This window comes from Onychostoma macrolepis, chromosome 03 (genome assembly GCF_012432095.1).
Source record: "Onychostoma macrolepis isolate SWU-2019 chromosome 03, ASM1243209v1, whole genome shotgun sequence".
NCBI classification, from domain to species: domain Eukaryota; kingdom Metazoa; phylum Chordata; class Actinopteri; order Cypriniformes; family Cyprinidae; genus Onychostoma; species Onychostoma macrolepis.
Genome location: NC_081157.1, coordinates 2770182 through 2784334, shown reverse-complemented (window position 1 = coordinate 2784334; position 14153 = coordinate 2770182). Strand labels below are relative to the sequence as shown.

General features: G+C 34.9%; 1 protein-coding gene across 2 annotated transcripts in view; it reads left to right on the top strand.

Annotated features, from left to right (window-relative positions):
* The window catches only part of LOC131536784 (H-2 class II histocompatibility antigen, A-K alpha chain-like), a 39531-nt gene extending 32534 nt beyond the window's left edge, over positions 1-6997 (top strand). Inside the window, exons 2-5 of one of the 2 annotated variants that reach the window (XM_058769910.1) lie at positions 1309-1355; positions 1928-2173; positions 4248-4538; positions 4648-6997. In XM_058769910.1, coding sequence (XP_058625893.1) covers positions 1334-1355; positions 1928-2173; positions 4248-4538; positions 4648-4769 — 681 coding nt within the window. In that variant the 5' untranslated portion in view covers positions 1309-1333 and the 3' untranslated portion in view covers positions 4770-6997. The remainder of the gene's footprint in view (positions 1-1308; positions 1356-1927; positions 2174-4247; positions 4539-4647) is intronic. The other variant, XM_058769909.1, reaches the window with a different exon arrangement.
* Positions 6998-14153: the final 7156 nt, after the last annotated feature.

Here is a 14153-nt window from a genome sequence, read left to right as displayed (position 1 = left end):
AGAAGGTTTTTGGTTGTGTGTTAATGTTCATACCAGTTTTTTTCTTTTTTTTTTTTTCCTTTTCTTTTCTTTTTTTTTCCCTTTCCTTCAGTCTAAAATATGTCAAGACAGAAGAAAGTTATTCCATGTACCAAACAGGTTTCATTAAAAACAGATTATTGTCTCATAATATAAGAAGAGCATTGAATATAATTTACTCTTCTAATTCTCATCCATCGGAGGCTCTTCTTCTGCTTGATGCAGAGAAGGCCTTCGATCGTGTAGAATGGAATTACCTTTTTTTATGTCTTACAGAAATTCGGCTTTGGCAACACGTTCATTTCTTGGATTAAACTTTTATATTCCTTTCCAGTCTGCTCAGTTCGAAACAATGGCATATCCTCCTCTAATTTCCCCTTGAAACGCGGCACAAGACAGGGCTGCCCACTGTCACCTTTGCTTTTTTGCATTGGTAATTGAACCATTGGCAATTGCCATTCGTACTGAACAGTCCGCACATGGAATTGAGAGAGCTGGCACAGATCACAAAATCTCACTATACGCCAAAGATGTGTTGCTCTATATCTCTGATCCGGCTGTTTCTTTACCCGAAGTCCTGAGAATTATAAATTCCTTTAGCCTCTTTTCCGGTTTTAAATTAAATTTAAGTAAAAGTGAGATATAGCCAATAAGTTTTTCAACTTCTAATTTACCAATGAGTGTTTCAAGTTGCTTTTCATAGTTTTAAATACTAAGGAATAACAATTACTCGTAAGTGTTTAGATCTCTTTAAAACTAATTTCACTCCGCTCCTTCAGAGAGTAAAGATTCACGAGTTTCACAATTTGAGATGAATTACTGAAATAAATGAACTTTTCCACGACATTCTAATTTATTGAGATGCACCTGTATTTTCTGAAACCTGGGACCCTTTTATTAGTTTTTTTTCTGGTAATGTGAATCCTTCTTCTGTAGTTGGTTAATCTTCATTAGAATGTCCTTATAATTGGGGCTTGATTTTGATTTAAAAAAAAACGTATTGAGTATACGAATGTGCACTATTTATGTTTTGTTTGCTGATGCAAATGTGTACAATGTATTTGGGTGATTGTTATTTATTTTGCTTCTAAACTTATTTAGTACATCATTTACATATACTTCATAGTTTTTTTTTTTTTGTTTTTGTCTGTTTGGTTTGGTTTGTAAAATTTGGTGTTGGGGTGGCGGGTAGGGTTTGGAAAAGTATTTGTTTCTATTCTCCTCTATCTTCATTCTTCTATTATTATAAAAGTTTAATAAACAGACTAAGAAAAAAAAATGTTTTAACAGATAGTTCCATACAAGGGCTGGTGATATGAACACAATCTTAAATCACAGTAAGAGTAATTTTATTTCACAATATCACAATGTAGTCATTTTTTCTAAAAAAAAAAAAAAGGTTCTTATGATACCAAATTTTAGGTAGGCCTTCCAGGGAAATTTCACAATTATCAAATTTAAATTTCACAGTTCTGAACAAAAATTAATACGGGACTAATGTGTGTGTGTGTGTGTGCGCACGTTTTTGTGAAAAGTCAGGACATAGATTTGTATAATGACAAGGGTATGACAGGTATTACAAGGTGAAGGTGACATCTCAGGACATTGACCCATGTCCCCACTTTTCAAAACGCTTATAAATCATACAGAGTGAGGTTTTTTTGGGGAAAGTTGAAATGCACAGTCTCCTGTAAGGGGTAGGTTTAGGTGTAGGGTTGGTGTAGGGCAATAGCACATACAGTAAGTACACTATAAAAACCATTACGCCTATGGGATGTCCCCACTTTTCACAAAAACAAACGTGTGTGTGTGCGTGTGTTCTCAGCTATCCAATGTAACTTGTCAGCTTCAAAATTGAAGTTTGTTCTTATATATTTCTATAATTTTTATGATGCTCAATCTATTTCAGTTGAACATGAAGCATTCCAAATTACAACATGCTCTGATACAGAAGAAGAGTATTACATTGGATATGATGAAGAGGAGTTGTGGCATGCTGATTTTAAAAAGAAGAGAGGAGTAGAGACAGTCCCTGATTTTACAGAACAGACAACATTTCCTGGATTTTATGAATTTGCTGTTGATAACATGGTAGGATGTAAACATAACTTACCAACATTCGCTGATGCTTTTAAGAGCATACCACAAGTAGCGGGTAAGACATGAGAATGTACTAAACTTTTACATCGTTACAGTTGTAAACATTACTATTTAAAGTTTAAACAGAATGTAAACATTTTAAACATTTTCCCTTTGTTAAACATTTATAAGGGGTTTTCTTAAATAAGCAATATCACATGAGCAATAGTGTGCTATATGGCTGTATAACAGCAGTATCCCAAAAAAAACCTCCCTGTGTGTGTCTGAATGTGTATTTTTCAAATCTTTCATAATAAGTGATTTTCACAACACTGCTGGATCTCACACTGAATCACAGGGCTGCTATAATCAATAATATACTGTAAAATTAATAACACATCATTCATACATTTAAAGATTAGACACTGGTTGAGGTCAGTGAATCAAGCCACAAAATGATTACATCGACAGTTAAGTAAAATCACCTAATCATAGTTTATCTTGACTTCTTTTTTGCTATAACAAGTGTGCCTTAAACAGCCAAAGAATAACTAATGTTTAAAAAGTCAAGGGTTAAGAGCCCAACTAAAACACTGATCACCATAATGGTGTTATGAGACGTTTTCAATAAAACATCAACATCTAGACCTGTTAAATCTAAGCTGGTAATGCTGTTTTTGGAGTTTAATTAAACATTTTGAAGAAATTTTGGTTCAAAACTATGTTAATTTCAGCCCTACATGGTTGAAATAAGTCAAAACGGACATGATTTACTGAATAAAATCCTGCTGTACATAAAGCAATCAGCAAAACTGATTTTATATAAAATAAGTGATTTAAGTTGAACAAATATTGATTTTATGTTCATCTTGATCATTTTTTATCATCGAAATTATTTCAGGGTCCAAACCTGATAAAAAAAAAAAACTATATTAAATTACAACACTTCAGTATTACAGTATTGTAATAATAATTAAAAAAAAATCTGTAAGACTTCAGTATAGGGACCAATTCTCTCTAGCAACTTGTTGCTTATTAGCATGCATATTACTAGCATATTGGCTGTTTATATTCTACATCCTTATTCCTACCCAATACCTAAACCTAACAACTACCACACTAACTATTAATAAGCCGTAATTAGGAGTTTAATGAGGCCAAAGCCATAGTTAATATTTAGTTAATAGTGATAACTGGACTTTAAAATAAAGTGTGACCCAAAAATCACAATAAAGATGTTACATACTTATAATAAAAAAACTAATTAATTTACATCATGACTTACATTTTTTTTATAATAAATTTAATAAAAAAATAGAAAATAGTGAGTGTTCATAAGCATGATGTAATTTTTTTATTATTAGTCAATGAATCTTTTGAATGAATTTTTAATCTGTGTGGATACAGAAATGAAAATCTCTTATGCTCACCAAAGAATAATTTATTTGATCAAAAGTATAGTATTGTGAAAAACTATTAAAATAACAGTTTTCTATTTGAGTATATTGTAAAATGCAAGTTATTCCTGTGATGGCAAAGTTGAATTTTCAGCATCATTACTCCAGTCTTCAGTGCCACATGAACCTTCAGAAATCATTCTAACATGCTGATATGGTGATCAAGAAACATTTCTGATTATCATCAATGCTGAAATCAGTTGTGCTGCTTAATATTTTTGTGTATACTACTGTTCAAAGGTTGGGGGTCGGTAAGCTTGTTACAAAATGTTACAAAAGATTTCTGAACATTTTTTTATGTATTTATTTATTTTTTTAAATTTTTGGAATTTATGAAACTTTCTTTTCCTCAATCCTTAATAAAATGTGTCACAGTTTACACACACCTGTTTTCTACATTGATAATAAGAAATGCTTTTTGAGCACCAAATCAGGAAATCACAGGAATAAATTACATTTTAAAATGTATTCAACTTTAAACAAAAAAATTACATATACACACACACATATAATAAATTGTAATAATATTTCACAATATTACTGTTTTACCTATTTTAGATCAAACTTTAAAACGGTAGAATATATATTATGCACCAGCGTCATGAGGTTTTGCCTCAAAAATGTATATAATGTACAGTATATTAAGACACCTTTGTTTACTAAAGAATGATTAATAACATTATTTGTGTTTAGATCTAGATGCACCCCAGACATCCATCTATCCCAAAAATACTGTACAGCTGGGTGTTCAGAACACCCTTGTCTGTCATGTGACCGGCTTCTTTCCTCCATCTGTCAGCATCTCATGGACTAAGAATAATGTTAATGTAACAGAAGACATTAGTTTAAGCCAGTACCGTCCAAAGAATGATGGTACCTTCAACATCTTCTCCACTCTTAAGTTCACACCTGCTGAAGGAGACATTTACAGCTGCACGGTTAACCACGAAGCCCTGCAGGGTCAACCTCAGACTAAAATATGGGGTGAATGTGATTTTCAAATAGAATCAATGGACATTACATTAAAGTACAACTTTTTTTCTGTTACAAAAACTCATGTGTTTATCTTTTATCCTATGCATGTATTTTCCAGATGTTGAAGTTTCCATGCCCAGTGTTGGTCCAGCAGTGTTCTGTGGAGTGGGTCTGACTCTTGGACTGTTGGGAGTAGCTATGGGAACTTTTTTCATTGTTAAAGGGAACAACTGCAACTGACTTGGAATCAAACTTTTTTTTTTTTAAGTTGTTAATTTACTGTTTATTTATATCTGCATGTCTGAGATATTGTTGACATAATACATTGCTATAGTTTGCATTTTGCTGCATTCTGACACAACGAGCTTCACGCATTCTAACCATTTCTCCACTCTTTTTTTTTTGCAGTTATTCTGCTTATTGTACATATTAAGTAAAATGATGTTTATATTAGTAGTCCCATATTCATAAACACTTCATTTTTACTTTATACTGTGTGTGCACATATATAAATATCGGATTGGAGACTCGGAATCAGCAGATACTCAATGCTAAATAACTCGAATCGGGGGCACATAAAGTTCACTTTGGATTAAATCAGCATTTTATTGCTTCTCAAAAACGTTGATCATAAGTGAGATCAATTTTGCTTTCTATGTACCACCAAACATGCATTAAAGATCTAAAAGTATTTCATTGAATTAAAATTTTTTTTTAATAACACTGATTAAAAAACATTCTCAAAGTGACCTTTATTATATATATATATATATATTAGGGATGTCCCCATCGATTTTTTGGTGCCCCCAATCCGATCCGAGTCATTAAATATTGAATATCTGCCGATACTGAGTCCCAGTCCGATACTTGTATTTGGCACTTCAGGCACATTAAGGTTATTAAAATCAATCCAATGTATATGCTGACAACTACATAGTTTTAAAATGCATTAAGAAAAAAAGGTCCGACCTGTTCTTTACAGTTTTATTATTATTTTACAAAATGAACAAATATGTTTTCTCTTATCATACTAACAGTTAAGCTTAGTGCAGGATTATAATAAAAGTAGTATAGTGTACTAAACATGAACGTCAGCATCTCTGCCATGTTGAGATTTAGGCATTATTGCGATTAAGTTTTACCTCATTCAGACACAATACTTCGATTTAACTGATTCATAGTAAGCTCATAATCATAGAGACCATATTAATAATGAAATATGTAGCATACGCTGATTTTAATTGCAATAAACAGGCATGTAAACATGTTAATCACATTATTACCACTCTGACTGAAGGGCATGTGCTCAGATGTACACGGATGCTGTGTAAAGCCCGAGACACACTGCACAATTTTAGCAATCCAATAAGATCATTGCAGATCAGGGATCTAATAAACTTGGCTACGACATGTGTGTAGACTGTACGATGATGACACCTATTGACTTGTCGGCTACGACACACATTACTATAGAAGAATAAAACCTCATCAGCATTTGCTAGTGGTAAAGGAAAAAAGCATGATGAATCACACTTTAGCAGTTGTAGTTGTTATGTGTGCTGAATAATAATTTTGGAAGCGGTGAAAGAGGAAGGGATAAGAGCTTGAGGTAAGCAGTTTTATATAGTGCCATGTCGTGTTGATTTCATGTAGCATTTTTATTGGCTGGTCAGTAAACCTGGATTGTAGTAGCAAACACACTGCGGTGATCATGCTGAATTTCTCACACTGTCAGAAAATTATCGTAGACTATCTTTGGTCACAAGTCCGTGACAACGGCCATCTTTGAACCTCTCTCACTGTACGACACAGGACCACTGATTAGGAGCCATGATCACAGAAATCGCCATGATTGTTTCACGATGCCAATCTTTCATCTGGGACAGCCGAAAATCGTTAAGTGTTGTCTCGGGCTTTATTCACACAAATTCATGAATGAACTCTGTGACATTGCTCTGAAGTTTTCCTTACACTTCGAATCGCTAAACTCTGTCAACAAAAAACACTGCGCTGCCTCTGCTCTGTATTTTCATCCAGAGACGACGCAAAGAAAGTGATACAGCGAAGGCAGTTACAGCAGCATTACGATGTTCATCACAGCGTCAGTGTTATTCATTGTCGTCTGAGTTAGGGTGAATTCAGGTAATCTGGGACACCTAAGCTCCAGTGTGTCTATTTCCTGTTCTAATGAAATTTAGCCAACAGGACTTTTACTATAATTTTAGCATGGATGTCATATGACTGAAATCACATGACTTCATGGGGGTGATTCCACAGAAAGGGGCGGGGCACTTGTCAATCAAGAAGCTCCCCTGGGAATTGCATGACAAGGTCAATGACATAGGATTCTGACTAGATTCATGTTAAGGACATAAATCTATCATAAATAAGACAATGTTCCTAATTGTTGTCAAATTATGTTTGTGATCTATTCAAGCAACAAAATATGTATTAAATTGTTGAAAATGTGTTTTAGTTTTTTTTTTCTTTCAAACATTTTTTTGTTGTCCCACATTATCAAATATGATTGAGAATGTGGGACAGCATGCTTTGGGTAATCTGGGACAGTCTTCAAATGGGGGAAATATGCATTTAGGGACTTTATAAGTCTAACGACAAGGGCTAATATATGCCATAATGACAAATGGGTGTTAATGGGAGGTTATAACATCAGCACAAGTTCACAGTAGCTAGCAGCTAGCTAAAGCAGCTAGCTAGAGAGATGCTACAGAGACAGAATCTGGGAAACGTATTCCAATAGCAAGCAAAGGTTTCAGGATGAAGTAAACCGTTAATTTCATTTCCCAAATTCCCAGTTAGTTTAGTATATACAACGGTTCAAATCACTGAGCAGGAGGGGAAATCTGCGCCCAGGCCAGTTCAAAATGTTCTGTGCACAAAGCTGGCTACACCTGGTTTCAGGGGTTCCTGAAGCAGGACCCTAACTTGAGTATCAGAAAGCCTGAGGGTCTTTCTGCTTCCAGATCAGCTGGCTTCAACTACCCGGTAGTTATAAAGTCCCTGGGTTTTAGAAAATGTGCCAGATCATATCTGGAACTGTAACGAGACAGGCCTGCAGGACCACTTCCTACCCTCCAGGGTCTTGACTGTGAGCTCTTCTGCTGTATTTTCAGAATCTTATTCTTTTCCTCTTTTCCAAAAATGTGTATACTTTTATAAATGTGTATAGGTACCAACACAGAAAAAAATGATATACAGTATGTTGAAGAACAAAGGAGAAATGGACTAAAGAAACACATAGACCTGAGGTACAAGGGGTTTTACAATCGCTTGTAACAATATTTTATATCCAAGTATATGTTCTTAAAGTATATATTTAAAAAGATATGGGGGGGGGTGCTTTTGGATTGGATTGTGTGATGGCTGACATCAGAGTTATCAAAGTTTTTATTAAAATAGCTCAAAACTAATGTTAATGTTTAAACATTATGCATGTTTATATTCCAAAAACGTATCTGCATTTATAAATAAATATGGAATTCAGATTTTTGAGAAAAACAATTCCCCAGTATATAGTAAACTAAACAACAGTATGTGAAAACAGTATTATGTCCAAATTCACAGTGTTCATAAAACAGTAGACAAAAAGAAGGCCTATTGAGTTTACTTACTAGGTCCAACAAGTTCTGAAGTGTGCATACAAAAGAAACTTTACCCATTAGGAGAGGATTCGTAAATGGTGGGTAAGCAAACAATAGCCGTCAGGATCTGTTATATGAAATATTGGCAACATATACAAGAGTAAAGGAAAAATGTAATGACATTCAACTGATTTGGACCCCAGCTCATAAAGGCATTTTGGGCAATGAGAGAGTGGATAAATTAGCTAAACAATTAAAAAAGAGAATATTGAAGTAAATATAAAAATGTCAAAATCTGAAGTGAAGAGTATTGTTTGGAAAGAAGCAGTTAGGCCGCATTTGCACTGATTTTTTCCTCCCATGTGGCACAGATCGGATATGGCCCACGACCGTGTAAGCAGGAAAAAGTCACATGGATTCCGATATTCTCCGATCGGTTTCAGGCCTCAATCATATGTGGAAATAAATCAGATATGAATCGGATATGTGCATTTGTGCCTGCCGTGTAAGCGGTCAGTTCGGATATTCCCCTGTAAATGCAACTCCTACGTCATTGAAAAGGGAGTTTTTTTAAACATTTCGCAGTACAGACATACCTGTAACGGATGAAACATCTCTAGTTGAGTAGCAGAGTATTCATTTAGTTTGTTTGTGTTAAATAAAAAGCGATCTTACGCTGAAATGTGTTGCTTTTGAAATCACGCAGAGTGCTCGTTGCTGCTGTTGTCAGCAGCAGGGGTTCAGATAAAAAAAAATTGGCAGCTGGCAGCAGGAAGTGGAAAGGAGGGTAGGCGGGACCTGCCACTCGGTAGCAGCTATTCAGTATCGACCAACATAGCAGCAGCAGCCAGTCAGATGTAACTACACTCTTAGAAGAGACTGAACCTTTGGAGTTAAAAAAAGAACCTTAAAGTGCAAATATGAACTTCTGACTATCAAAAAGGTTCAAAGTTGAACCATTGGTTATTTGACACATGCTATCAGTTCTTGTTAGAACCTTTGATGTGGCAGAAGGGTTCATGTAAGAACCAGGCCTGTTGTCAGGGTTCCTTTATGAACCTTTTAAAATGGACTGTAAAGATTTAACTATTTTATTTATTTATTATTTATTTATTTTTAAAGTACAAATATGTACAATTGTGAGCAAAACTACATAATTTTTTGTTGAATTCAAGGGCATGGGTAATGGTAATGGTAGTTTTCCTATATTGAATTGTGATCTTGATTGAGATGCTAACTAAAATCAATGTGGGATAATAATGATCATAATAATAATAATAATTCATTATGATTAATATGGTATTAATTTATTATTATTGTTGTTGTTGTTGTTAAAACAGTTTTGTGGGGAAAAAAGTCAATATGTATTTTTTATGCCAAAAAAAAAAAAAAATGGAACACAAACATTTTCTTTATTTTTTTTCATCGAGACAAACTTTAAGTTGGACCAGAAAGTTAGAAAAAGTTTGAAAAGTTTAAGAAGTTTAAAAAAGTTTTAAGTTTAAACTTCAAACTATTTCAGACTGCAAACCATTAAAGTAGTTTTAAAAGCTTAAAGTTTGAATGTTTTAAAGGTAATACAGTCTCTCAGAGATGATGATTAGTAATAATTTAAAAAAAAAACACTTAAAACAAGTATACGTTATAACGTTTTTCTGTCTGAACAACTACTTTGATGCACGAGCCATCAGCAGGACTGGAGAAGCAACAGTAATATCTGAGGTAAGACAAAATGAAAAAAATATATAATAAATAACCATAAACTATTTGCATGTCTGTGATAAAAGGACTGTTAAGTTGGAGCTCATTATGTGACTCTTCTATAGAGCAGGATCACAAAACTGATTGTATTCAGAACTGTGAAAAAGGTAAGAAAAAAAGTATTTTATATTTGTGTTTTTATGTGTACCCCCTCAGCTTTTTTTCTCTGTTTCCAGTCTAGAGCACAAATTATACAATAAAATAAAATTACACAATATTTCAGTAACAAGAGTTTAAATTTACATGGCTTATTGTATAATAACTGGAAGCTACAATCTTTTAATTATCTGCATCAGTGGTTCTCAACTAAATTTCATTTCTAATTATAACTAATTAACTAATTTAATTTTGTATTTTCAGTTTCATTTGAATTTTTTGTTAAAACTAAATGCTAAAAAAAATATATAAAAATATATTAATTAAAAATATAGGATCAAACTGCCTTCAAAAAATTCATGAAGCATGTGTGACCCCCACATTGACTTTCAGTCACAATGAGATTCAGTTGTATATATTTTATTTATTATGTCTAATTACATTTACATGTGTCTTTATAAGTTTTTTTGCTTCAGTGTATTGTAATGAGTGTATGTAAAGAGTATAAAGCTGCATTTTCTAAGTTCTGGGTGCCAGTTGAGTTGCTAAGGCAAACGTGGTGCGTCTTTAGACAACAAAGGGGGCAGTCTTTCATTTACTGTTAAGGTTAGTGAAATGTCTTATATTTATATTTCATAACAATTTGCTAATTAATAATTTGCTAATTACATGTTTTTGTGTATAACTATGTGATTTAATTGAATGTGTAGGATCAGAACGAGTCAGACAAAACTAAGATTCGATCAGAACATCGAAACATGAGGAGCCGAAATTCCAGAGAGGCCCCAAGAAAACAGGACATCATAAATCAGATTCCTAGTGCCATGAGTCTGGAGCAAGCCTAACCAACAAGCCTCTTTCACAGAACAGCTCGCAACATTAAGACAAAAGAACACTTATTGATAAGTCCAACGCAGTGTAGCATATTTGCTTTATGAGATGAATATAATTAATCATAACTGGTTGTTATCGATTAGCTATATATCCATCTTCAGGAATTAGCTGTAGCATTAATAGTACAATAAAATGATTAGTTCGTCCGCAGGAGCCTACGGACCGTCTATTGACTGTAAGGAAAATTATTTCTCTGGCCACGACAAACAATTTACTTACTGAAATATTGCTCCCCGAGCATGTAACAAGACCGGACGTTAAAGTGACCTCGTTCTGAGAGCAGCAGACACATACAACCAAGTGTGAATACATATGGATGTTTATTAAACTACACTACAGGGGAACAGGCAACATCGAACTAAACACAGACATACACACATTAAACATAGATGCCAACGCAAGGAAGGCATGGAGAGAGAGAGAGAGAGAGAGAGCACGAGAGACTGTCATGGCAAGATTTACATATCAGCTAACTACACCCTGTTAGGAACCATCAGATAATCACATCACCTTAATTAAAAGGGGTCGAAGCCTAGAAGCGCATCTAAATAGTTAACAAGCAGTTACTTGCATGGGTTTTGTGGGTGCTGAGTAAAGCATCCCGGTGCATGTATAATGCGTAGATTCCTGATGAATTCCTTTAAGAGAGAAAACTTCGTCAATTCAGCCGTGGGTTGGTTAGTCCGAAATGAATCGACAAAGTTACTGAATTTAAAATTGCCAGAAGATCGGACTCCCCCCGGAAGGGGAGTCGTGAGGTTTCCAAGGTGATAAGTGTGTCTCCAGGGCACCGAAGGTAAAAAAAGAGCCCAAGCTTTTGGTGTGGGAGAAGTTTTATCTGTTTTCCCTGTAACACCCATTTTGGTTAGTTTGACCAATAACAAGGCTCATAGTTTCAGCGGGAAAATGTCTCTTTGTCCCACTTGACAACTCATTTGCATGTTTTACGACTGATCTGGAGACTGGTGTAATTTTCCCCACAGTACAGTAAACATAGTGTGATGCATTTCAGGATCACATAGTGTACATCATTGTGTGAGGAATAAAGAGCAGATCATTTTGATATCAAGAAAGAGACATCTAAAAGGTATTAAACCAGAGATACATTCATAAGCCTGAATATGGGTGTTTAGAGCTTACTAATACGAATAATGAGTGGTAACTAGGCTAATATAATAAGGAAACATACAAACAACACATGCATATACCAGATACATTTGTAACTGATTAATTATGGTCTAAATAAAGAAAATGCCTCTATGTGTGTGTTATGTATCTTGTAATCGTGGGGGTAGTCCACAGGCCTGGTACCGAGGGTCATTTAGTTCTCTTGGAATGTGTTTGAAGTCCGATGGAGAGACAAGATAGTCGATCTGTTTTGCGTCTTTTTGACAGTGGGGGGGACAACCCTTGGCAATTAGCACCCATATAACGGTAGAATGTGGGGCCAGGCTGTGAATTATATGCAAATGTCAAAAGGCTAAAAGGGTCTCTTAAGACATAAAGTTCCAACGACCATCAAGGATCATAAGCAGATGTTACAGCAGGAAGGAGATCGTCAAATTTGGGACAAATAATCAAGATTAATGGTCAAAGAGATGGCCATCACATGTGTTCCACAAGAGAAATCACAAGCTTCTTTAGATTGACATTTCCCCCACACATAGAAGACAAAGAACTAGACTGAAATTCCTCTGTCCAAAGAACATGTCTTTTGGTCTCCACAGAACTACACAGAGACTTTCTTTTTCCTATGCACATAAAACCATCCTAAAAAGACATTGCTAGGCATAACACTATATTATGTATGTAACCCACACATTAGATTATCATGTTTTAAGCACATATTATGTATGTCTTTTTAATAACTATTGAACGACTTTAAGGTATTCGTGTTTGGTATGTATGAGTTTGACAATTCTAGCTTGAAACGTTTCTTCCAATTGATTCTTTGTCAAATGTATCATATTCTGGTTATAGAAATCACATCCAAAAGTATACTTTGCAAGAGTGTGTAAAATTCAGACCATGTGACCAGATAACAAACTGATTTATGATGGAAGGAACAACCCTAGCTAAGATAATAGCCTATCTAATTGGTCAAGACACCAGATGGGATGTGTCCAAAAGCCGAGTTTAAAACCTCAGGACACCATCAAATCATCCCTTCTTCCCTTCTCTCTTCTCGCCACCGCGTTTTGACGCTGCTTTTTAGCGCTCTTTGAGCGTGCTCTGGCCTACAGGCCAGTTGCTACTTAACACCACGATGAGAAGAAAAACCACCTAGTCTCGTTACTCATTTTATTCTTTTACTTTAGTTTCTTTTCTTTCCGTTGAGTCTCGTGTTCAAAAGTTAAGTTTGCCGCAAAGTCCAGCTCCGACTGCACCCGCTTCAAACTTCAACCAACTGCAACTGACTCCAAGACCATCCTCAGCCAACGCCCAACCATTGGCTTCCCAAGACATCACTTCAAAGACTACTGAACTTCCAGCCAATCACCAACTCGGGAAAACCCCTTTCCTGCAACGACGACGACAGAAGGGAATCCCTGTAACACAAAGGCAACGCAAGCAAGTACCTCCAGGTCTAACTGAACTGGTGCATTTAATATAAATTTTAGCCTCATTGAGAAACTCAATGCGAGGGTTAATTAAGTGATTGATGGTTGTTCAGGTCTATGTGATAGCACATATTGCTATAAACTTGGGATTTCACATTCTCATTCTCTAAACTCATCCTTTCTCTCTTTCTGCAACGTGTGAATGTGTGTTCATGTGTTAGATTAGTTTATGTCTTAGGTTTATATAAATAAAGTCTTATTTATATTGAAAAGAGAAGTATCTTGTGCTTACAAGTTAATGTCTTAATCTGCCGATCTTGTTACTGTGCTTATTAATAGTGTTTTCACTATATTTTGGATTTTAATGTCCAGTGCAGAATTAATGTTATACGGCTCGTTCAGTGAATCGCTGCCGACTCCGTGATCAGCCGCAAAACAGTGATTCTGTTCAAATTCCCTATAAAATCATAAATGATTCCCTTTGAGCTAAATTAAATTATTTACATATTAAACCCTACAGAATCCACATGGGGACCTATCTAGAGACTCTTGGAAATTTAACTTCTGTATTCTGTAAACCTCCCCTTCTAAAACAATGGTGAATATTGTAATTTATGTTTATATTGTTTTAATAATTATGTTGTATATATTTGTTAATTGAGGCAGTCCAGTGTAGCATTTGGACTAATCAGACACATTTACTCATTATA